The following is a 23,624-nucleotide window of genomic DNA, read 5'->3' on the forward strand; positions in this document are numbered from 1 at the left end:
ACTTCTTCAAGAGCCACGTGCATAGAAACACAGCCAATTATTTTATGCACTTCACGTACTTTCACATGATCGTTGAAAAGCACATTTGTTACCCGGCTCATGAACCACTTTACCCACAATCCTCTGCTGCTGGGAACTTCAATAAACCGAAGAGTGACTGACCAGTACAGGGGGAGCTCTAAACAAAAACAGTGGTTTTTTAAACAACAGATTTCCTGCACACCTGTAATTCTAAATTACAACCACCAAAAAAATAGACACCAAGTGCTGCGCCCGGGCATTCAGGGCAGAGCGCCAGGGGAACAGGAGCACCAAATTGGAAGTATCCGAACACGCCATCAGGCTGGCCCCACTCTTAGCCAGTGCAGAACAGTACATGGAGGTGAGCTGCTTCTACATCCAGCACCATCCTGGCTGCTGCTGCTGCGAGCAGGAACGCCGCAGAGCTGCCTGACTGCAGGGCTACGCGGCCAGTGTCGCCTATTGGACCCCTCACGTCCCGCAACTGCTTCACACGCGGCTAGGGAGGGGAAAAAGGCGGGGGGGGGGGCTGCCATCGCTTACAGGATTCTAACAAGTGCACTGTCAAAGCCGCACTCCTGGTTCTTGGAACTACTGTGACCTGATGACCCACGGAAATGGCCACATCACCAAGAACACAAAGTTGGGGGGTGACCTCGAACACGGGATCCGCACGCGACCCAACAGCACTGGACGAGATGCCAAGCTGTCAGGGATCAAGAACCCCGCGTGTGTGTGTGTGTGTGTGTGGCACCGGGCCGTGCCCTTCACAGCCGAGACGCGGCACTCCTGCCCGAGCAGCCCCGGCCATGAAGGCAGGCCCACAGATCTCACGGCCGTGTTACCTGCGGAAGCATCACACGGCAGCGGGCCCTCGTGCTTCGGGGGACCGACGATGGCGGCGGCCATCCGTCACCAGCACACACACCCCACCGGCCGGCCCAAGCGGCAGCTCGGGCTCTGAAACGGGAACCGCTTCACAAATCAAAGCTCGCATCTCTCCTCGCCTGAGTGTTCCAGAAACCAACACCTGTCAGTCAGTCCCTCACAGACTCCAGGGAGGGGCACGCGACTCCCGCCGCCCCCTTTGGCAGCAAACGGAGGAGGGCAAGGTGTTCGCTGTCTACAGCTTTGTCTACCCCAAGGCCTGGAGAGCCACCGGCGGGGCCACGGGGCGCGCACGAGGCCCTGGATGGCACCCCGGGTCTCCTGGTTCTGTGGAGCTCACCCTGCCCCGGGCTGCTGGGATTGGGTTCCGGGCTGTGGCAACGTGCACCCCGTTACAAAGCAGACACCTCATTCTGGGCTCTCTACATGTCTCCTGGAAGGGAGGAGGCGGCCTTGCAGCTTATCTCCCAGCTCATGTTGTATCGCTGCGCATCGGAGCAGCACGTGGTCCGGCCACCACATTTTGATTTGAAAAACCACCTTCCTGCTAGAAGCAAAGCCTGTTCTTGCTTCCTCATTTTTGAAGAGGAGGAAGGGAGAAAGCAGAACAATCTCCCCATTTAGGGTGAAGAATTTATGCAGTTTCCTTGGGTGGGTGCGGAGGGGGAGGAATCTCTCCCCGAGCCTACTCCCAACCTCCTCATTAATCATGGGATGCTGCAGTACCATCATTTGCGGGCCACAGGACCACACAACCACCCTGCGCGACACACAGGGGCGCCGTCAGCAGGACGGGCTGGGCAAAGGGGCTCGGGAGGGACACAGGCTCTCCCGGGAACAGCTGCCACCTCCAGGTGACCCAGGGCATCGGCCACAGAGAGACGACACGGCCACCTGACCCGACTCGGCCACCAGAGCCATTACCTTTTTCTTTCACCAGGTCCTTCAGGGACTGCCACTTCACATCGAAAGGGATGTTCGTGATGAAGGCTCGGTATCTCTTGGAGGGGTTGCCGTACGGCTCGAAGCGACTGCCGCCCCGTTTTATGGTTTTCTCCTTCCGCTTCTCGGGCACAGCCGGCCGCTCTCCTTCACTGCATTCGGGACAGAAAAAGCGTCCAACACGTCAACACGGCGGGCAAGTCGGGAGGCCACTGGCTGGGGACGATCCCCCACTACGACCAGCGACACCACTCTCTCGCTGCGCGGCCCCTCCCAGCCCCGAGCTCCCCGGGCATGACACACGGGCCCCGTCCGGAAGGGAGCTGGGTACGAGGCCCACTGCAGGGCTAAGGCACGCTCAGCCCGAGACAGAAACAGGGAAAGGAAGGGGGATGGAACATGGGCTGGGCCCGATCAATGCCAGCTTTACAGATAAAAATATCATCCCTTCTACTCATTATTTTCTTTAATATTTATTTATTTTTATCGGAAAGGTATTGTATTTTTACAGAGAGGAGGAGAGACAGAGAGAAACATCTTCCACCTGCTGGTTCACTCTACAAGTGGCTGCAATGGCCAGAGCAGAGCCAGTTTGAAGCCAGGAACCTTGCATGCACCAGCATCCCAAATGGGCACCGGTTCGTGTCCCAGCTGCTCCACTTCCCATCCAACTCCCTGCTTGTGGCCTGGGAAAGCAGTAGAGGATGGCCCAAGGCCTTGGGACTTTGCACGCAACATAGGAGACCTGGAGGAAGTTCCTGGCTCCTGGCTTCGGATCGGCGCAGCACTGGCTGTTGGCGGGGAGTGAATCATCGGACGGAAGAACTTCCTCTCTGTCTCTCCTCCTCTCTGTATATTACTTTGTAATAAAAATACAGAAATCTTAAAAAGAAAAAAATCTGTAAAACGAAAAAAATTTTTGAAAACCACCCTAAATCAAGGTTGGCATTGCATCACATCAGGTTGAGTTGCTGCCTGGAAGCCCAGAATCCCTGACTGACTTCCTGGCATGGTCCCTGGACTGCTCCACTTCCACTGAGCTTTCTGCTAATGCACCCCGGGAGGCAGCCCCGCACCCCGAGGTCGCAGCTCAAGTACTTGTGCTCCAGCCACTCAGCCAGGGCCCAGGACCCGGTTGGTCCTGGCTTTCTGGGCCCCAGGCAGGGGCCTGAAGTCTCAGACCCGCCTGCTGCAGGTGCACAGGCGAAGGAACCGGCGCAAGGAAGACCTCCCCCTCCGCTCAGCCACTCAAACACACACCAAAACTCCCAACACATTCCTTTAAAATGCAAATACAGGGGCGGCAGGCGGAGCTTCCACCTGCAGTGTGGGCAGCCCTCAAAGGCAGCGGTCCAAGTCCCAGCTCCCTGCCTGTGGCCTGAGAAAGCAACAGAGGATGACTCCCACCTTCAAAGAACAGCATCTTTCTTTTTTTTTTTAAAAAAAGGAACAGTTTAAACTTCAACAAAACATAAGCTTTTCTCCTGATGAGATGAATACCCTAGCTGTAAATCTTGACTATCTCCCAGTGGAACACGTGGCTCCTTTAAGCAAACCTTCCCCGGCCAGGAGGGAAGGCTGCAGCAAGGCTCCTGGTACCCCCGGGGCATGCCCAGCGCGGCCTGTCTCACAGCCCCTGGCGTGCACACGGCTCAACAACTGACTTACTCTTTCCCTCCCACTTCTCCAAGGCTGGACCACCACCCCAACTCCTGAACTTGGAACTCACTGCCCACCGGCTGGTCCTGGATGCTACAAACTCCAACACCTATCAACAAGAAACTTTCTCTGTCTAGGCACTCCACCTGCCCGGCCAGGACTCTGGCAGCCCGCGTACCACCAGGGCACCCACCTCTAGCCTCCTGCAAATGCAGTCCGGGGTGAGGGTCAGGGCTGGGGGCAGGTGACAGTCAAGCTATGGGGTTCCTCCGCCCACCTGCGAACCCTGGATACCCGTCCGGCTCCTGGCTCCCACTTGTCATTCTGTGATAAGGAGCTCTCTACCTTCTGGGCTTCACAAAGAAATTAGAGGGTGTGTCTCTCACTCACACACACACACACACACACTCACTCACTCTCTCAAATGCCTGGGCTCGCTCTATTTGTTTGAAAAGCATAGCAACAGAGATCTTCCCTCCGCTGGTTCACGCTCCCAAAACACACTGGCCAGAGCTGGACCAGGCTGAAGCCCATCCCAACCCAGCCTCGTGCGTGGCAGTGGCAAGCTCGTGGGTCATTCTCTAAGGCCCACAGGCCTCCAGACCTGTAGCAGATCCCGGGGCTTTGAATACAATCCTGCTCCTGCACCTTGCCCTCCTGGAGCAGCACACGCCCCACCCCAACAGGTGGGGGACGGGGGGGGGGGGGAGCGGCTCCATGCTCCCAATCTAGCAATTTCTATCACAGTATAATTACGAACAGTCTTCCTTCTGAGCACAGATTTCTAAAGCCCTTCCCTGCAGGAGCCAACGTCACGGCTCAACTAGCTAATCCTCAGCCTGCCAGCATCCCACACAGGCACTGGTTTGAGTCTCGGCTGCTCCACTTCTCCCTGCGTTCCCTGCTTGTGGCCTGGGAAAGCAGGGGTGGATGGAGGGTGGCCCAGGGCCTTGGGACCCTGTACCCATATGGGAGAGCCAGAAGAGGCTCCTGGCCTTGAATCAGCTCGCCTCTGGTCATCACGGCCATTTCAGGAGTGAACCAGCAGGCGGAAAATCAATTTTTCTCTCCTTCTCTCTGTAACTCTGCCTTTCCAATTAAAAAAATAAGTTAAAAAGAAAAAAAAAGCTTCCCCCCAACAGACGTGTAATTCAGAACCAAGTGCTTCCATTGGTCCTACAAGAAAAGATGTCCGTGCCCCCGGCTGCCATAAGAATCCTCGGAGGCCCAGTCTGCAGATCCCTCCAACACCAGCTCCGACAACCCTAACTCCGGCCCTTCACACTGCAATGGTCAAACGAGTCAGGACGTGGCCATGTAAAAACAGACAGTGGAAATTTTGCTCTAACCTGTCACGCACCCGCTCACCCAGCAGCCCCAATCGCCCTCCATCCTGCCTCCAAGGCCTACCCGAAGGGCCCCTGGAAACCCACCCAGGCTCCCCAGGACAGGCAGGGCCGGAAGCTATAACCAACCCTGCAGGTCCCGGGGAGGGGGGGGTTCAGCAGTCAAGTCCTGGGGCTCGCTAATCCTCTTCCCTGGACTTCCGAGCTTCAGTAACTTCATTTGTTTCTTTCCACCCCAGAGAAGAGAGGGCGGGGAGCGGAATCTGGAATTCTCTCCACATTTGTAATAATTCAAACAGCAACCCAGCTACTGAGAGCGCGCTTGAGACCGTGAGCGCTTAGCCATGACCAAGTTGTGCCCAGGAGAACGTGGCGAAGGTAAATTCACGGGAGAGGGTTGGCATAGACGTGGCAGCGGGGCGGGGACGGCTGCGCAACGCGGGCGAGGAACCCACGCCATTGACACCTCGCACTCGGGGATGGGGGAGCGGTGCCACGTCCATGATGCAAGGCAAAAACACATGTGTGTGTGCAAACCCAACGTGTGCCCCTCTGCCAAGGATCCTGGGAGGCAGAGCAGCTCTCTAACGATTGTAATCAGGGTGCGGAGCGGGCACAGGGCTTCAAAACAAGAACCGCAGACGGGGAGACGGGGAAAGCTCGAGAAGAAGGGGCTGCCTTGCAGGACGCGGGCGATGCAAGCAGCCGCCCCCAAACCCCGCGCTGTGCACACGCCAGAGGCTCGGTCCTCCCCCGCCGTCCCCACCAACAACGCCACCCACCCACCCACCCGCGCGCCTGCTTCCCACGGGGCAGCACCCCACGTCTCTCCAGGCAACCCCCGGGGGCGCACGGCGGAGGCGCAGCGCACGGGAAGTCAGTCGTCGCCAGGACAACCAGAGCCCCGGCTCGGGGGGCTGCACGCGGGGGGCTGCGGGGGGCGTGGAAGGGGAGAGGGGGGGAAGAGGAAGAGGGGCAAGAACCCCCCCACCCAGCCGCCCTCGCGGCCCTGCCCCGACACCTGCTCCCCGGTACCGTTTACCGGGACTTGACCGCGCGCATGGCCCTCCCCACCCCCACCACTTCACGAGTCGGGAAACTGAGGCCGGGTCCCGGGCTTTTGGAGAGGGAATGGATGGTTAGGGTCGGGGGGGGGGGGTCTCCCGCACCCCCAACACACACACCCCTCCACCCGCCCCAGACCTCGGACGCCTGCAGCGTTTGCACGGTGGCCGGGCCGCCGGGACCTCAGCCTGCAGAGCGGGGGGATGCGGGAAAAACCAAAGAGAATTGGGAAATAAAAAGGGGGACTGCACTCGGGGAGGGGCACCCCACCCAGCACCCACCCACTCCCCCACGACAGGCACTAAGCAAGAAAAACAAACAAAACGCCGAGCCCGAAGCCGCGCCGGCGGCGGGGTGGGAAGAAGCCAGCTTCCCCCGGCGGCAGAGAGCGCAAACTTGCCCCGTGGGGTCAGGGGCAGTCATGGAACACCCACCTCTTCGGAGCCGGAGCCCCATTGCCGCTCGGCACGCCGGGCGTCCCGCTCTCTTCCTCCATCTTGGGCTCCGTCGCCGCCACCTCGGCCGCCGCTTCCACCCCCGCCGCCATCTTCTCCGCGTCTGGCCTTTGTGTGAGCGAACGGGCTGCGCGGCGCTGCGCCTGCGCGCTCACGTGACCCCGGCGGGACCAGTAAACGCCTGCGCGCGCCTCGCCCCGACTCCCGCGTCGCTACCGCTTCCGCCTTCGGCCCACGCCCCGCCCCCTCCGCGCGCGCAGGCGCAGAGCGAGAGCTGTAGGTCGCTTTCGGGCGGAAGAAGGGCTGGGGAGGTGGGGAGGGGGTGGGCAGCTCGTTCTGAACTTGAACTTGGCGCCGGCCTGGCTAAGGGCGGGGACTGCGCGCCACACTGCAGAGCTGGCCCGAGCAGGTGCAGCAGCTGGACTGCGTGAGGAAGTTACCAGGACACCGCCGACCACCCCATACAAACAACTAAAATTAAAAAAAGCCAGTTCAGCGTGACCTAGTGGCTAAGGTCCTCGCCTTGATCCCATATGGCCGCTGGTTCTAATCCCGTCAGCTCCACTTCCTCTCTATCTCTCCTCCTCTCAGTATATCTGACTTTGTAATAAAAATAAAATAAATCTTTAAAAAAAAAAAGCCAGTCGACCTAATGCGCCTGCGCGACCCGGGCGCCTGTCCATCAGCGCCCGGGGCCCCGCCCACCTCGCCAAACCCCGCCTCGCTCCAAGCCCCGCCCGTCCCGCCTGCCTCGCCAAGACCCGCCCACCTCGCCAAACCCCGCCTCACTCCAAGCCCCACCCGCTTTGCCAAGCCCCGCCCGTCTCTCTAAGCCCCGCCCCCAGGGCGCACCCCCAATGAAGGTTAGCACCAGACGTCTGCCCTCAGAGCCCACCTTTGGGCGGGGGGTTCCTCTTGAGAAGCAGATGTGGGCAGCTGCCAGGAGCCCTCCTCAGTGAAGAGCTCGGCTTGGAGAAAGTGCTCCACCAGCAGGTGCCCCCATGGGCACCACCACCACCTTGTGGGTTCCTCCCCGGAGACCCCCTACCTCGCCCCAGCTCAGCCTCCTCCGTGGCTGAGGGGTCTTTACGCAAAAGGCCTCCCCGCCCTGGGTCATCTCATGGTTCTAAAGTGGAGATCATAAGGGGTATGGTTTTGGCATAGCCCGTTAAGATGTCACCCACAGGGCCAGCATCCCGTAAGGACGCTGGTTCGAATCAGGCTCTCTCCACGTCCGACCCAGCTTCTCTGGGCAAACAGCCGAGGTTGGCTCAGGTGCCTGAGGCGCTGCACCCACCATCGGGGTTGGCGGGGGACACCTGCGAGACGCTCCTAAGCTGCTGGCCAAGTAGTGGGATGAACTGGCAGATGGATGAGGTTTCTTTTGAAAACCAAGTAAGATTTAAGAAAAAAATTAGGTCGATGCTGCGCCTCTTCCTCACCAAGAAGCAGTGAGGGATGACTCAAACATGTTGGGTCCCAGCCACCCGCATGGAACACCAGAATCCAGCTCCTGCTTTGGCCTGACCCAACCCTGACTGGTTCAGCTTGGTGGGGAGTAAATCACCAGATGGAAGCTTCGCCTCTCACTGGCTCTCTTGCATAAATAAAAACAAACTGGGCTAAGTTCTTGTTTTGCCCTTAAAACCAGCTCATGGCTTTTTCCCGTGAGCTCCCCAAAAGAGCTCTCTCTTTAATAATAATAATAAATTATTTTTATTGGAAAGGCAGATTGTACAAAGAGGAGGACAGTGAGAAAAATCTACCATCTGCTGGTTCACTCCCCAAGTGAGCCGCAATGGCCAGAGCTGCACTTTGATCCGAAGCCAGGAGCCAGGAGCTTCTTCCAGGTCTCCCACATGGGTGCAGGGTCCCAAGGCTTTGGGCCGTCCTCCACTGCTTTCCCAGGCCACAGGCAGGGAGCTGGATGGGAAGTGGAGCAACGGGTTCACAAAATAGCACCCCTATGTGATGCTCGTGCCTGAAGACGGAGGATTAGCCTACAGAGCTACAGCGTTGGTCCCCGATTTTTTTTTTAACATCTTTTTTGGGTTCCATCCCCTTCAGAAACGTGATGTACAAGTCCATGTTGCCCAGCAAGCATTTATTTATTCTGGGTTGTGAGGGAGTATTGGAATGCAGTGCAAGTTGATAAAAGTTGCAGGGTGCCAGGAAAAGACAGCCTGCCAGGTGCGTGGGAAACTGAAGAAGTTTGCTGGAACCTTCCAGCCCCAAAAAAGGACGCCCCTGACACATGGCCCACACCTGCTGGGCCAGGACCGGTGCCCAGTGTGGGCCGCAACATGACTCAGGGTGCTGGTTCCAAGCACAGCTCGGGACGGCATCCAGCTGTCCTGGTCATATATGATAATATGCCAAAAAAAAAAAACCCTAAAAATATATATATATATATATATGTATGTATTCACACTGGATCATAGAAGAGGCTCGGCTTGGCCTGGGAAGCTTTCTGGCCTTGGGAGAAGGGGCAGGCAGTCTCCGTCCTTCCAGGTGGCCAGAGCATCACCTCTGGCCTCTGTGCACAGCCAGGACCCCTTGCCAGCCAGGTCCTCATACGGGCGTCTCCTCAGCTGTTTTCTTGAGCAGTCCAGTGGCCAGCGCCGAGTGCTGGGAGCCCTCCGGGCCATCCACAGCCCGGATCTTCAAGCGCACGTTCTGGTTGGTTCTTCTCCACTCGGAGTAGAGCTGGCAATGGTAGCGGAAGGAGACCTGTGGTAGGGCAGCTGTGGTGAGTGGGGAGGCCCGAGGGGACGGGGGTGTGTTGGGGGTGGGTCACACGAGGAGAGGGGAGCTCTCCCCCAACCCTGTGCCTGCCCCCACCTCCCCGCCAGCCACACCTGGTGTGTGGCACCTGCCGTGACCCAAACCAGAGCTGAGCTCACACTTCATGATGACCTGCACACACAGGTCCACTGGTACGTCTGCATCCTCTCAGAGTTATGCAAAAGAGAGAAGCCACTCCCCTCTCCCCTGCCCCGACCCAGTCTCTCACTCTGTCTCTGTCTGTCTTTGGAAGAGGTTAAAGGTCACTCTCACAACTGCTGAAAGTGACCAAGATATCCCTTAGGAGGTAAAGACACCACAGGGCATCCAAACAATGGGACAGGATGGCGGGACGACGCGACATCAGTGTTAGGGCGCCAACAACCCGATTTAGAGATTCCACGTGCGAGTCCAGGCTCCCTCTTCTGATTCTAGCTTCCCACTGACGCATGGTCCGGCGGGCAAGGCAGAGGTGATGGCTCTAACCCTTGAGTCCCTAGCACCACCCACGTGGGAGACCTAGATGAAGCTCCCGGCTCCTGGCTTTGACCTGACCCGGCCCTGGCTGTTGCGGGCACAGGAGGAGAGAATGTACAGAGAGCTCTGCCATCTCTCAAATCAAACAAAAACAGAAAGAGAGAAAAAGAAAAAAAAAGGGGGGGAGATGTGTGGTGTGCCAGGGTTAAAGTGCCACGTGGGATGCCCACATCCCAATTCCCAGTGCTGGCTGCTCCACTTCCCATCCAGCTTCCTGTTAACAAGCCTAGGAGGTGAGCAGGTAGGGGTCCTTCCTCGTCCCCCACCCACACGGGAGTCTCAGGTGGGGCTTGTGTCTCTGGACTGGTCCTGACACTCTCTCTCTCCCTCCCTCTCTCTCTTCTCTCACTCACTCTGCCTTTAACTCTTGTCTTTTTTTTTTTTTTAAGATGTATTTATTTCCATTGGAAAGTCACAGACAGAGAGGAAGAACTTCCATCCACTGATTCACTCGTCAAGTGGCCGCAGTGGCTGGAGCTGCTGCGATCTGAAGCCAGGAGCCAGGAGCTTCTTCCGGATCTCCCACGTAAGTGCAGGGTCCCAGGCTTTTGGGCTGTCTTCAACTGCTTTCCTGGGCCACAAGCAGGGAGCTGGGTGGGAAGTGGGGCTGCCAGGACAGGAACTGGCACCCATATGGGATCCTGGTGTGCACAAGGACTTTAGCCACCAGGTTACCGTGCCAGGCCTCTGCCTTTAAATCTTTAAAAACAGGGTCCAGCGTGATGGCCTAGCGGCTAAAATCCTCACCTTGAATGCGCCAGGATCCCATGTGGGCACTGATTCTAATCCCGGCAGCTCCACTTCCCATCCAGCTCCCTGCTTGTGGCCTGGGAAAGCAGTCGAGGACGGCCCAAAGCCTTGGGACCCTGCACCCACAAGGGAGACCTGGAGGAGGTTCCTGGCTCCTGGCTTCGGATCGGCACAGCAGCGGCCGTTGCAGTCACTTGGGGAGTGAATCATTGGACGGAAGATCTTCCCCTCTGTCTCTCCTCCTCTCTGTGTATCTGACTTTGCCATAAAAAAAAAAGTAAATACATCTTCAAAAAGAAATCTTTAAAAATGAAAGGATGAATAGCACAACCACATAAAGAGACAGATAAATGAAGCGTATGTGACTAAGATGACAGACAGATAAACCAATGTGAACACAGGCCAGGCACTCTACAATTCCAGCTCCGGGGTAGAGGAGGAGGCAGACCGATGGAGTCAGGGGCCAGCGCTGTGGCACAGCGTGTCAAACCACCACCTGAGACACCTGAGACACTGGCTTCCCGTACAAGATGTGCTGCTTTTGTGGCCTGGCTGCCCCGCTTGCAATTGAGCTCCCCGCTCAGTGGCCTGGGACGAGGGAGGGAGCGTGAATGCTTCCTGCTTTCGGGGGTGGTTCCGCCCCGGCCATTGTAGCAGTGAGCCAGCAGATGAAAGATCTCTTTGTCTCTCTGTCTCTGCAACTCTGACTTTCAAATAAAGTGTAAGAGAAAATCTATAGCACCAGTAGAAGACCAGTGGCTGTGAGGTGGGTGGAGGGGACGGAGCTGTGTGTGTGTGTGTGTGTGTGTGTGTGTGTGTGTGTCTCTGCCATCCACCCGAAATTGTCCTTCTGTAACAATTTTTGTTAACAATTTTCTCTATGGGTTTTGCAAGACAGGATGAGCCACCCCCTAACTCACTCCAGCTGGTTTTACTCCCCAGAGGCTGGCCCAAAGCTGCCAGCAGAACATTCCAGGCTTTTCCCCTGGTGGCTAGAGACCATCCCCAGTGCCTGGTGCCATCGCCCCCACCCGCACCCCCACACGAGGACACCTTAGTAGGAAGTAGCTGCAGCTAGCGCCCCGACATGTGACAGATGGGGGCGTCTCAACGGGCAATGTTCCAGGCTCGGGCTACATGCATGCTCTCGAATTTCTTATCTGTCTCCCACCATCTTCTTTTCCAGGACTTTTCTGTCTTTTGCTTTTCTGTCTACCTCTTGGTGGATCCTGGTGATCAGTCCTTTTTTTTTTCTTTTTTTTCTGTTCAAGATTTGTTTGTTTTTATTGGGAAGTCAGATTTACAAAGAGAACAGAAAGATGTCCCATCTGCTGATTCACTCCCTAAGTGGCTACAATGGCCAGAGCTGAGTTGATCCGAAGCCAGGAGCCAGGACTCTCCTCCAGGTCTCCCACGCGGGTGCAGGGTCCCAAGGCTTTGGGCCGTCCTCTGCTGTTTTCCCAGGCTACAAGCAGGGAGCTGGATGGGAAGTGGAGCAGCTGGGACACGAATTGGCACCTTGATGGGATCCCAGCACTTGAAGGGGTAGGATTAGCTAATTGAACCACTGCACCAGGCACAATCAAGTCCCTGCACCCTCGGAGAAGGTGGCCCCTGGCTACTGAGTGAGTCCCCTCGGTGTTACTGACCGGACCCTCCCTATCTCCCCCCCCACCATCTTGGTAGGAACCTGACCACTGGCCTGTCCTGCAGGTGCCTGGTGACTCACCAGCGTCCAGAGGACATAGATGGTGAAGAGGGCGATGGTGAGGGCGATGAGCCCCACGGCCTCCAGCCGGCTGTGCAGGCGCAGGTGGTCCTGGGCCCCGCGCAGGCACAGCCAGCCTGAGATGGCGGCCAGCGGCGTGATAAACAGGAAGCACACCATGTCACAGCAGAGCGTCCGCTTCTCCGTGCGCGGCCCCGGGTCCTTCAGCCACTGTGCAGGGAGGGAGGGGTGGGCGCAGGTGAGGGGGGCTGCAGGGGCGCAGCGGGGAGGGGAGCAGCACCTCCAGCTTGGCTTTTCTCCTGCTCAACACTTGACAGCATGGCTGTCGCCCGTCCTCTGCCTCTGCCCACCCGCTCCCCGCCGTCCCAGGATCTCTGGCTCCCCAGGTGACGGGGCGGGGTAGTGGGAGAGGAAGATGACATTGTTACCTCTGTGAGGGGCCGGGGCCGCTTCTCCACGGCGAACTCCGTGTGGCACAGCTCGCAGTAGCTGGTGTTGGATGACGAAAGCCACTTCTCCAGGCAGCTCCTGTGGACGGCGCCCAGCGTGCCCGTGCAGTCGCATGGAGACAGAAGGCTCTCCCCGTTTGCCCCCTCGTGGCAGATCCGGCAGAAGGGACAGTCGCTGGACACACAGACAGCGGGTGACTTCGCTACCCGCTGTGCCACAGCATCTCTCGCCCATGCTTGTGCCTTGGCAAACTCCTAGTCAGCCTGCAATACCCAGCCCCAAATATCCTCTCCATCCTTTGGGACTCCCACAGGCAGGGTAACATGCTCCCTCCCTAGGTCCCTTGCAACACCTTGTCAGGCCCAGGGTGGGCATCTCTTCTGATCCTATCTGTCCAATGTCCTCCTTTTCTGCAAAAAAAAAAATCACCTCTAGTTGTCCGGGGCAACCGTCCCCTTCTTCCGGTGTTCAAGGGCAACAGGGATGACCCCTGATGACCTCGGACCTGACCAATCAGAGCACCACATCCCCTCTGGGGTGTTCCAGGGACCGGCTCAGGGACGGGCCTGGGTGGTACAATCATGACTGGAGGATCCCTCCCCACCCCCTGCAACCTCACTCCGCACACCAACTGTCTAATAACAAGGCTGGTGCCGGGCCTATAGATGCTGCTGACCAGCGCTGAGGGGAGGAGGGGCATGGTGAGGCGGAGGGCGGGGGAGGGGTTCTCTATGCAGAACTGGGTCAGCCCGCACAGGGGGACGCAGAGCCAAGAGATGAAGAAATACGGATGCTGCATCAGCAACTGCCCCCCAGAGGTTCCTGGATCTTGCTACACCTGAAGGCAGGTGCAGAAAAGTAGCCTCATGGGGTGGGGGGGTTGGGGGAGGAACCACCAGCCCCACCCTGGCTACGCCCACCCTGACCCCACCCTGGCCATGCCCCCAGCCTCACCCTAAGCCCGCCCCAAGAACTCTGGGTCCCTCCCGAGGCAGCCAGGGAGGCATGAGGCATGCCCTGCAGTAGGAGCCCCTGGGGTCATCCAGGACTTCCGCTGGGAACACGGGGGGGGGGGGGGGGGGGCGGGGGAGGGCTGAATAACATGGATGCCCCCCCTCCCAGGATCCTGTCCCCTGCTGGGGGGAGAGGTAGGGGAGGAGATTTGGACACTTCTTGTCAAACCACCCTGGGCCGCTCATCTCTCTGATGATGTCCAAAGCGCCATTCTAACCCGAGGCTGGTCCTGCCCAAGCACACACCACACACACACACACACACACACACACACACACACACACACAGGGGTTAACAGCAAAGGAATTTGCTGCTCCAGAAACCAGCTCAGGCAAATGGACATGTCAAGCACTCTGATGAAGAACCCTTTCTGGGGAGGCCTGGAAAGTTCTGGAAAGAGCAAATACACCGACAAGAACGCTCCCGGGGAAAATGGAATTAAGAGAGAAGTTTAGGGCCCGGCGGCGTGGCCTAGCGGCTAAAGTCCTCGCCTTGAAAGCCCCGGGATCCCATATGGGCGCCGGTTCTAATCCCGGCAGCTCCACTTCCCATCCAGCTCCCTGCTTGTGGCCTGGGAAAGCAGTGAAGGACGGCCCAATGCATTGGGACACTGCACCCGCGTGGGAGACCCGGAAGAGGTTCCAGGTTTCCGGCTTCGGATCGGCGCGCATCGGCCCGTTGCGGTTCACTTGGGGAGTGAATCATCGGACAGAAGATCTTCCTCTCTGTCTCTCCTCCTCTGTGTATATCTGGCTGTAATAAAATGAATAAATCTTAAAAAAAAAAAAAAAAGAGAGATGTTTAGGGGCCAGCCCTATGGCATAGCAGCTTAAGCCTCTGCCTGTGGTGCTGGCATCCCGTGAGGGCGCTGGTTCAAGTCCCGGCTGCTCTAATATTTCCAACTCAGCTATCTGCAAATGCACCTGGGAAAGTAGCACTGGCATGAAGTGTTTGGGGTCCCTGCCATCCACGTGGGACACCCAGATGGGAGTTTAGGGGGGCAGTCGTTTGGCGCATCTGTGACGTCGCTGTTGGAGACAACCACAGCCCCTGTCGGAGTGTCTGAGAGCTTCCTGCTCATGCGCACCCCGGGGAGGTAAGCTGGGTCCCTGCTGCAGGCCTGGGAAAGCTGGTTGGAGTTACTAATTCTTGGCTTTGATCTTGTCCAGCCTCCAGCATCACTGAATAGCAAGGTAGACACCTGCCTGTGCGTGCGGGAGGCGTGGAGCTGTCTGCACGATCAACAAGGGTGAGATCGGTCAGTATTGTCTGACCCTGTAGAGAGGCAGACTGACAGAGAGGAGAGACAGAGAGAAAGATATTCCATCCACTGATTCACTCCCCAAGTGGCCGCAACAGCCAGAGAAGAGCTGAACTGAAGCCAGGAACCAGGAGCTTCTTCCGGGTCTCCCATACAGGTGCAGGGTCCCAAGGCTTTGGGCCGTCCTCCACTGCTTTCCCAGGCCACAGGCAGGGAGCCGGATGGGAAGCGGAGCAGTCAGGACATGAACTGGCACCCACATGAAGGTGAGGATTTTGCCACTAGGCTATCGCAACAGTTACAATCACTACCTTTTTACACGTTTGTGCCTAGAACTCTGAAGGTGTGGCGCCTGAAGGTTTAGGTCAATGTTATTAGATGCAGTTACAGTGTCTGCAGCTGGGTTCTCTGGAATGTGCCTGACCTGGGTGGTCGGGGCGGGAGGCGCCCACAGATTGGGTCACGGTGATTTTTAGGAGACCAGACATAGCCCCCACATACAACGCGCATGGTGGCCTCTGGCCCTCAGCACTGAGGGCTGCAGTCATGGGGCCACCCAGTGTTGCCCCGTGGAACCACTGCATGGAGATGAAGGAACCTCCTTGCTTTATAATGTTGTTGCCTCAGGTATTATGTTGTAGTACTGGAGAGTCAACTCGCACGGGTGTGAGAAGAACTCACGTTGGCTAGGAGCTGTACTGTGAGCTTTTTATTCTCGTCTTTCCCCAAACTAGCACCACACACACACACACACACACACACACACACACACACACACACAGAGGCCCTCTCTGAGAGAACGGTGAGCCCCAGTCCCAAACAAGGCCCCATAGTTGGGTTGGTCAAGACTTCGCCTTGGGAGCCCGGCAGCATGGCCTAGTGGCTAAAAGTCCTTGCCTTGAACGCGCTGGGATCCCATATGGGCGCCAGTTCTAATCCTGGCCGCTCCACTTCCCATCCAGCTCCCTGCTTGTGGCCTGGGAAAGCAGTGGAGGACGGCCCAAAGCCTTGGGACCCTGCACCTGCATGGGAGACCCGGAAGAGGTTCCAGGTTCCCGGCTTTGGATCGGCGCAACACCGGCCGTTGCGGTCACTTGGGGAGTGAATCATCGGACGGAAGATCTTCCTCTCTGTCTCTCCTCTCTGTATATCTGACTTTGTTATAAAAAATAAATAAATCTTAAAAAAAAAAAAGACTTTGCCCTGGGTTGCATTGCTACACTGTAATGTTCCACCTACTGTGGGTATTAAACGTCTGCCCTTCTGAGGATGTTTCTTGCTAAAGGTGGCTTTATCAGGTATGACCTGATTGTACAACAAGGTGCACCTGGACTTGTATTCACTGTCTACCTGGCGGCCAAGTCCCCGGCAGGCTCTCGCTGGGGAACCGTGACATCATGTTCAGTGGACGGCCCGACTGCACAGGTGTCTTCTCTCTCTCTCCTCTGGCCATCACTCACCTTGGCGCATCCAGAGCCCGGATGATGGTCGAGAGGAGTCGGCCATCCTTAGAGGTCACCTGCGCCACATACTGCGGTGGCCCGAGGCCTGTGGCTTCCACAACCTTGGAGAAGGAGGAGCTGCCAGAACAGTCGCAGAGGGAGCCAGGAAGGTGGCAGCAGTCGCCTGTCGTCATGGCCACAGGGAGCCGCGTCATCCTCAGGGCCCGAGGCCCATGGTCCCAGCAGCCTGCAGGAGATGCAGGGATAGTTAAGGGTGAGGTGAGGGAGCCCCAGTGGACCACATTGAAGACTCCAGGGACCAGGCCTGGTGTAGTAGTAGCCTAGTGGCTAAAATCTTTGCCTTGCACGCCTGGGATCCTGTATGGGCACTGGCTGGTTCATGTCCCAGCTGCTCCACTTCCCATCCAGCTCCCTCCTTGTGGCCTGGGAAAGCAGTGGAGGACGGCCCAAAGTCCATGCAGGACTGCACCTGCATGTAGGAGACCCGGAAGAAACTCCCGGCTCCTGGCTTCAGATCAGCTCAGCTCTGGCCGTTGTGGGCACTTGGAGAGTGAGCCAGCAGATGCAAGATCTGTCTTTCTCTCTTTCTGTCTGTAAATCTGACTTTCCAAAAATAAATAAATCTTAAAAAAAAGAAAAGAAAGACTCTAGGAACCATGCAGAAAGACTTCCCTCTCTGGGCCTTGGTTTGCCTAATCTATAAAATGGGGCTTTGCCATGGGCTTGGGGAACTGAGAAGAGTTCACGAGGATTTTCTCATGCAACTTGGTCCATGCCTGGTGTACAGTAGGGGTGAGAAGTCTAGGAGAGCCAGCCCCATCTTCCAGTCAGCAGGTTAGTATGGTAGCACAGTGGGTTAAGCCAACACCTTCAATACAGGCATCCCATGCCAGAGCGCTGGTTCAAGATCCAGCTGTCGTAAGCCCTTGAGGCATGAAAAAAAAAAATGACGGAAGAGCTCTCTCTCTCTCCTCACTCCTGTCACTCTGAAATAAATACTATTCTATTTTTTTATTATTTCATTGGAGAGGAAGATTGACAGAGAGAAGGAGAGACAAAGAGAAAGATCTTCTCACTGTGGGTTCACTCCCCAAAGGCTCCAACAGCTGGAGCTGAGCTGATTTAAAGCCAGAAGCTTCTTCCACACAGGCACAGGGTCCCAAGGCTTTCTGCCATTCTCCACTGCTTTCCCAGGCCAAAAGCAGGGACCTAGATAGGAATGGAGCAGGGGTCCAGTGCGACAGCCTAGTGGCCAAACTCTTCACCTTGCACGCACTGAGATTCCATATGGGCACCGGTTCTAATCCCGGCTTCTCCAATTCCCATCCAGCTCCCAACCTGTGGCCTGGGAAAGGAGCAGAGGACAGCCCAAAGCCTTGGGACCCTGCACCCACCTGGGAGACCCAGAAGAGGCTCCTGGCTCCTGGCTTCGGACTGGCTCAGCTCCAGCTGTTGCGGTCACTTGGGGAGTGAACCATCAGACAGAAGATCTTCCTCTCTGTCTCTCCTCCTCTCCATATATCTGCCTTCTCAATAAAAACAAATAAATCTTTAAAAAATAAATAAACATTAAAAAAAAAAAAAGGTAGGGCCTAATTTTGTGCTCCAGCGCTGTTGGCTGGCCAGCGGTGCCCGTGACCGGCTCCTTCGGAAGTCCACCGTGCCCTTCTGGGCCTGATAAACAGCTATCAGGCCATGCCAGGAACAGCAGCAGGGGGAAGGCTGGACGGTCGAGATAGCCTGCCAGGTCCGTGTCCCTCCCAGACACTGGTTCCCAGAACTGCCTGTGCCCAGGCGCTGCGCAGGCGCAGAGCAGAATCCGCGCCTTCCGCCCCTCTCCGGGGTACTGAGCTGAACATTTCCGCATTGATGGGGTGTTAGACACAGCACCACTGTGCCCCATCATTCATTCCTGTTACCTCACTCTCAGGAAAACACACACACCCTGGGAGACCTACTTATGCCAGGCTCACGAATCGCTTCAAAAAAAAAAAAGTGCGCCCTCATAGCACGAATGGTAAATTAAGCAATCCATTTGTGTGGTTCCTCTCTTGGCTGAACTCCAATCGCTGCTGAAGGAGTGTCCCCAGAGACGCCACCCCTGATTTCTCTGTTCCATACCATCCCTTTGAAACGCTCGGTTTTGTTCCTCAAGGTGCTGAGCCACCTCTGGCTTCCCGTTTGTTCAGCTCAGCCAACTCTGCCAAGGAGGAGGACCCTCCGGCACCTGCCAGCTAGTGCCCCGCCTCCCGGCTCTGGATCTGCCCTGGTGTTGCAGTCTCAGGACGGCTGAGACCCCCCCACACACACCTCTCCTTTGCCTCAGGGATGCCCTGAGGCCCATATGAACCTCGCTGCCCACCCCCCTAGGATAGGGCGGCTACTTGGGGAGCCAGGGGGACCTCAGGCAAACTCTCAGCCCGAGGCTCAGGATATGGAATTCAACCTCCCCACCACAAATGTAGGACCTCAGTGTGATGGGGACGGAGAGGGAGGCTGGCCTGGCAGCTCACAGGGGCCGCCCTCCTACCCCCACTCAAGGTCACACAGCCGGGATTGGAACTCGGTCAAGTCAGCGGGTGCCAACCTCAGGAGGTCTGGAGTTCTAAGCCACCGGCTCCGACACCGTTGCCTCTCATCTCGCTCCTTCTGGAAGACTGTGTCCGCTCAGGGAGGAGGGGATAGCTCCCATCAGGCTTGTCTGAGGGTACCCCAATCTCTTTTCCAGCTCCCTTTACCTCAGGGCAAGGGGCATCTGAGGGTTTTGATCCGGCCCACCCACACCCCCCCCCATCCCTTTTAGGATCTTGGGCAGCTGCTGTCTTTTCCGGGCCTCGGTTTTCACATCCATAAAATGGGATTCGTCAAGACAGCCAACTTCCACACTGGTTCAGGCTCAGACGCTGTAGCAATAAAGACGAACGTTGCTTTCTGTTTGCGTTATCAAACACGGGGCTGTGTGGGATGGTTCGGCCGGAGGACATGGGCAGTGCCCAGTACACAGCAGGTGCTCACTAAATGCTCACGCCTATTACTCATTTCTCAGAAGGAATGTGTCCAAGGCACCATTCCCTTCCCTGCACTTGCACGCCCAGGTTCTCACACCAGCTCGGCTTCTGGCATGCTGTGTGACCCTGGGCGGCAGACCTAACCTCTCTGACCTGACAGGAACCCACTGGGGGTGCCTCACCCAGCCGGGGTTCCTCCGAGGACTGCAGAAGTTCATCAGGGGGGCAATTCGTAGCACTTTTGGGGGCAGCCTTCGCAATGTTGACTCTCGTGCAGGCCGACTCCCTCGGAGCAGGGGCTGCGGGAGGGACACTGGCCGCTGAACCGGCCGCTCTTTGCAGACTCGGGTTGTCGATGGGGTGACCCAGTTTTTCACAGGCGGGGACACCGAGGCTTGCGTGCCAGGCACCCCCCCACACACACACACACCCAGAAATCACCCCTCCAGACTCGACACCGGAACTGCGGTCCCAGCGTCCCGGCTGCAAGGCCGAGGGTTCGAGTCCTGCTGGTCCTGTCCGCGAACCCAGCTCGGGCCTCGAACTCGGTGCCAAGCGGAGCAGAGACGCTCTCCTTTCCCCCCTCTCACACACACACCCCTTGCGCCGGGCCTACCTGATCCGCGGCCGGGCCGGGCGGCCGAGCAGGCCCCTCTGCTGCTTCCTGGCCCGTGTCCCCAGCCCGGCCCGGCCCGGCCCGTCAAGCGCCGCTCGCTCGCCTCAGCCCGGCACCTGCGTCCGGACACCGCCCGCCGAGCCGACAGCCCCGCGGACCAATGATGACTCGCCTCCCCTCCGCACTGTCCAATCGTCGTGCACGTCCCGCCCCGGGAGGCGGGGCTTGGGGGCGACGGGGGGACGTCCTGGGCGGTGCCGGCCCCCGCCGCGCCGCAGGCTGCTGGCTCCGCCCCCGGCAGCGGCTTGGTCCCGCCCCTTGCCCCGCCCCCCGGCTCTGGCGCCGCCCGGTCCCTAGCAGCGCTAGGATGATGGAAGAGCTTAAAGTCCAATATTCTTTATTCTCTTTCATTCATTCCTGCCCTGGACAGGGTGCTGGGGACACAGCGTTGCCTGCCCACGTGGGCCTCGAACTAGGGAACGGCAAAGATCTTGCTAATCACTCTCAAATTTTATCTCAAACTGAAACATCGATTACATGATGAGCCACACAATTTTTTTTCCTTTTTCTCACGCATGTACAGGGATACTGTGGGACAAAAGGCTCGACGCAATTTCTTTTTTGTGAGTGTGTGGGTAAGATCATTTTTTTTCCCTGTATCTGGGGTCAGGGGAGAAACAAAGGGAGAAGCCCCACCCAGCCTCCCACCCATCCCAGGTCCCCGATGTGAGGCATGCTCCGAGGGTCCTGCTCGAGCAGTTTTGATAGTCCAACAGTTCTGAATTGCTGCCAATCTCGCCGTTCCAATCGCGATGAAATCTATTCAGAATCCACTGGCTGACACAGGCTCTTCATGGTTGGGGTTCTGAGATCAGCAGTTCAGTTGGAGGGATCCCCAAAGAAACTTCATCTGAGGTGATCCCAGACCTGATTCTTGTGTGTGCTTGCCAGTACAGGGTCTGGCACAGTCCATCGGCCCAATCAGCTTATGCACATGCTGGTGGTTGCAATTGCTGGGTCAGTTCTGTTTCCAGCCCTGTCTTCCACACGAACCAATGGGTGCTGCAGTCCAGCCCGATCCTGCCCACCTCACACTAGGCCCTCAGGCAAACCAGTGAGAGCTGCAGCCTGGTTGGGGCAACCCCACCAGGCCTATCCCCTACCCTGGTTCCCATGCTTGCCAGTATGTACCGCAGACTTGTTCAGTCTGTCCCACATCCCATTTAACTCTCCTACATGCCAGTGAAGCCTAGTTCAATCCAACCAGCCCATCACATACTGGTGGGTGCTGTTCTGTCCAGCCACCCCTGCCCCAGTCCTGGTTTTCATGCTCTCCAGTGGAAGTCCTAACCCAAGAGGGAGGTCCCCACTATTTCCCTCCTAGGCCACTCCCACTCCCAGATTATGCACTCTCCAGGTGGTTCTGGAGTTTAATTTGACAGATTAAGCCCCCAGTGCCAGCCTCTGCCAGCTGATACTGCAGCAAAGCCCAACCAGCCCTAACCCACTCTAATTTTTGCTGGCACCGGTCAGAATGGTCAGCTCAACCTGTCCCTTCCTTGATCTAGCTCACATGAGGCCCACAGGTGTTGTAGCCCTGCCTGGTCTGGTCTGCCCCCATCCAAACTCAGGCTCTCCAGTGGGAGTGGCTGTCCAGCAGGGGAGCCCACATTCCCCCTGCCGGCTTTGCCCCCTCCCTCCCTGGTTCTCACGTGTGCTGGTTGGGCACTGTGGCCACATCTGGTACAGCTCACCTCACCTTGGCATTCCGTAATGTGCACTGGTTTGTTTTGCAACCGAACCTGGCCCGACCCATACTCTATTCTGGTGCGATGTAAACCTGTTCAGCCTGGTCTGCCCCTGACCTGTGCCAAATGGATGCTGGTGGGTATCTTTCTCTGGCCTGGTCTGGGTTGTTTCCTATCGTGGTTCTTGCGCTCACCTGTAGGGACTGTGTCCCCACAGAGGAGTTTCCCAAGCCATATCCAGACCAGAATGCGGCCCCCACTCCGGCCCCCGTACTCTCCCATGGGAACCCCAACACAGCAAGGGTGTACTCTCACAGCTCCCCAACCGAGTCTATTCCCAGCCCTAGATTACACGCGTGCCAGTGGTTGCTCTGACCCAGTTGGCTTAGCCCCTCCCTGTCTCAGCTTATACCTTTGATGCTGTGGCCTAGTATCCCTGGCTTATGCAGACCGGTCGGCGTAAGAGCCTAGTTCGGCATGACATGTGTTCTAGCCTGATTTCTGTTCTTTCTTTCCCATACAAACTCTTTTCTTAAGATTTATTTTTAGGGGGACCTGGCGGCATAGCCTAGCGGCTAAAGTCCTCGCCTTGAAAGCCCCGGGATTCCATATGGGCGCCGGTTCTAATCCCAGCAGCTCCACTTCCCATCCAGCTCCCTGCTTGTGGCCTGGGAAAGCAGTCGAGGACGGCCCAAAGCTTTGGGACCCTGTACCCAGGGAGACCTGGAGGAAGTTCCTGGTTCCCGGCTTCGGATCGGTGTGCATCGGCCCGTTGCGGCTCACTTGGGGAGTGAATCATCGGACGGAAGATCTTCCTCCACTACTGCTCCACTAACTTGACCACTTGAGGGGTGCTCTTGGAAGTGAGGTATCATGAAGAAAAAGCTACCCACAGATTTCAAAAAATGTTTGCACCAAAATACATATTTAATAACATTTGTGATGTTTTTTGGGGGTGGTATCTTAATACACTTCGTGGCTTCAGGTAAATTCTGTTGCGTTCTACTAACTTTTCATTTGAATGAGAAGATAAGTAACTTTTGAAAAATTATTTTTTTGAGGGTTTATTTTGATTGCGAAGGCAGATTGCAGAGTAAAAGACAGAGAGAGATCTTCCATCCGCTGGTTCACTCTCCAAGCAGCTGCAACGGCTGGAGTTGAGCCGATCCAAAGCCAGGAGCCAGGAGCTTCTTCTGGGTCTCTAATGCAGGTGCAGGGTCCCAAGGCTTGGCCCATCTTCCACTGCTTCCTCAGACCACAAGCAAGGAGCTGGGTGGGAAGTGGAGCAGCCGGGATACGAACTGGCATCCCCATGGGACCCCAGCACTTGCAAGGTGAAGATTTAGCCATCGAGCCCAAAATTGCATTGGGCCCAAAATGATGTATTTAATCAGAAGTCCATCCGGATCCCTCGTACAGGGAACACATAGCCAGACCTCGGGTTCTCATTTGCTATTTCCAGGGTGCATGAACAGGGAGACGGGTCCGAAATATGGAGTAGCCAGGGCTTGGAACAGGTCCTCGGATGCAGGCCTGGGGGCACCCATGAACAGCAGCTCAACTGTTGAACCAAACCACCCGAAAAAATGATTTTCTAGCTCCATCTCGGAGATGCCCCTGGCTAGAAACCGTGGTACGTGCCAAGCTGCTACCTGCGACGTTGGCATCCCAGTTGGAGTCCCAGCTGCTCCATGCCTTGGTACCAGTCCTTGGCTCCCATGGGAGTGAAGAATTGAAACGCAGGCTTTGTTGTGGCTGGGAAAGTTGTGTTGGGGAAAGTTATCTTTCCCTCGGTTAACTCTCACCTTGCTAAGAAGGTCACCGTGGGATGCCGCTTACGGGGAGTCGGGTGGGGGTACCCACAACCATCAGCTTTTCTGGGGGCAAG

At 57.0% G+C, this 23,624-nt stretch overlaps 2 protein-coding genes across 2 annotated transcripts in view; both read right to left on the reverse strand.

The window, feature by feature from the left end:
* Positions 1 to 6,468, reverse strand: part of LOC101526106 (heterogeneous nuclear ribonucleoprotein M) — a 31,049-nt gene extending 24,581 nt beyond the window's left edge. Inside the window, exons 1-4 of the mRNA XM_058657658.1 lie at positions 6,356 to 6,468; positions 5,899 to 5,973; positions 5,647 to 5,787; positions 1,834 to 2,003 (exon numbers count right to left, since the gene is read on the reverse strand). Of these exons, the coding sequence (XP_058513641.1) occupies positions 1,834 to 2,003; positions 5,647 to 5,787; positions 5,899 to 5,973; positions 6,356 to 6,468 (499 nt within the window). The remainder of the gene's footprint in view (positions 1 to 1,833; positions 2,004 to 5,646; positions 5,788 to 5,898; positions 5,974 to 6,355) is intronic.
* Positions 6,469 to 8,557: 2,089 nt separating this feature from the next.
* Positions 8,558 to 20,131, reverse strand: MARCHF2 (membrane associated ring-CH-type finger 2). The gene is made up of 5 exons (XM_004595707.2): positions 19,989 to 20,131; positions 16,362 to 16,590; positions 12,605 to 12,800; positions 12,177 to 12,386; positions 8,558 to 9,106 (listed from the first exon to the last, which is right to left on the reverse strand). Exons 2-5 carry the CDS (start codon positions 16,556 to 16,558, stop codon positions 8,948 to 8,950), a joined length of 762 nt encoding a protein of 253 aa, XP_004595764.2. The 5' UTR covers positions 16,559 to 16,590; positions 19,989 to 20,131; the 3' UTR covers positions 8,558 to 8,947.
* Between the last annotated feature and the right edge of the window lie 3,493 nt (positions 20,132 to 23,624).

This window comes from Ochotona princeps, chromosome 33 (genome assembly GCF_030435755.1).
Source record: "Ochotona princeps isolate mOchPri1 chromosome 33, mOchPri1.hap1, whole genome shotgun sequence".
NCBI lineage: Eukaryota > Metazoa > Chordata > Mammalia > Lagomorpha > Ochotonidae > Ochotona > Ochotona princeps.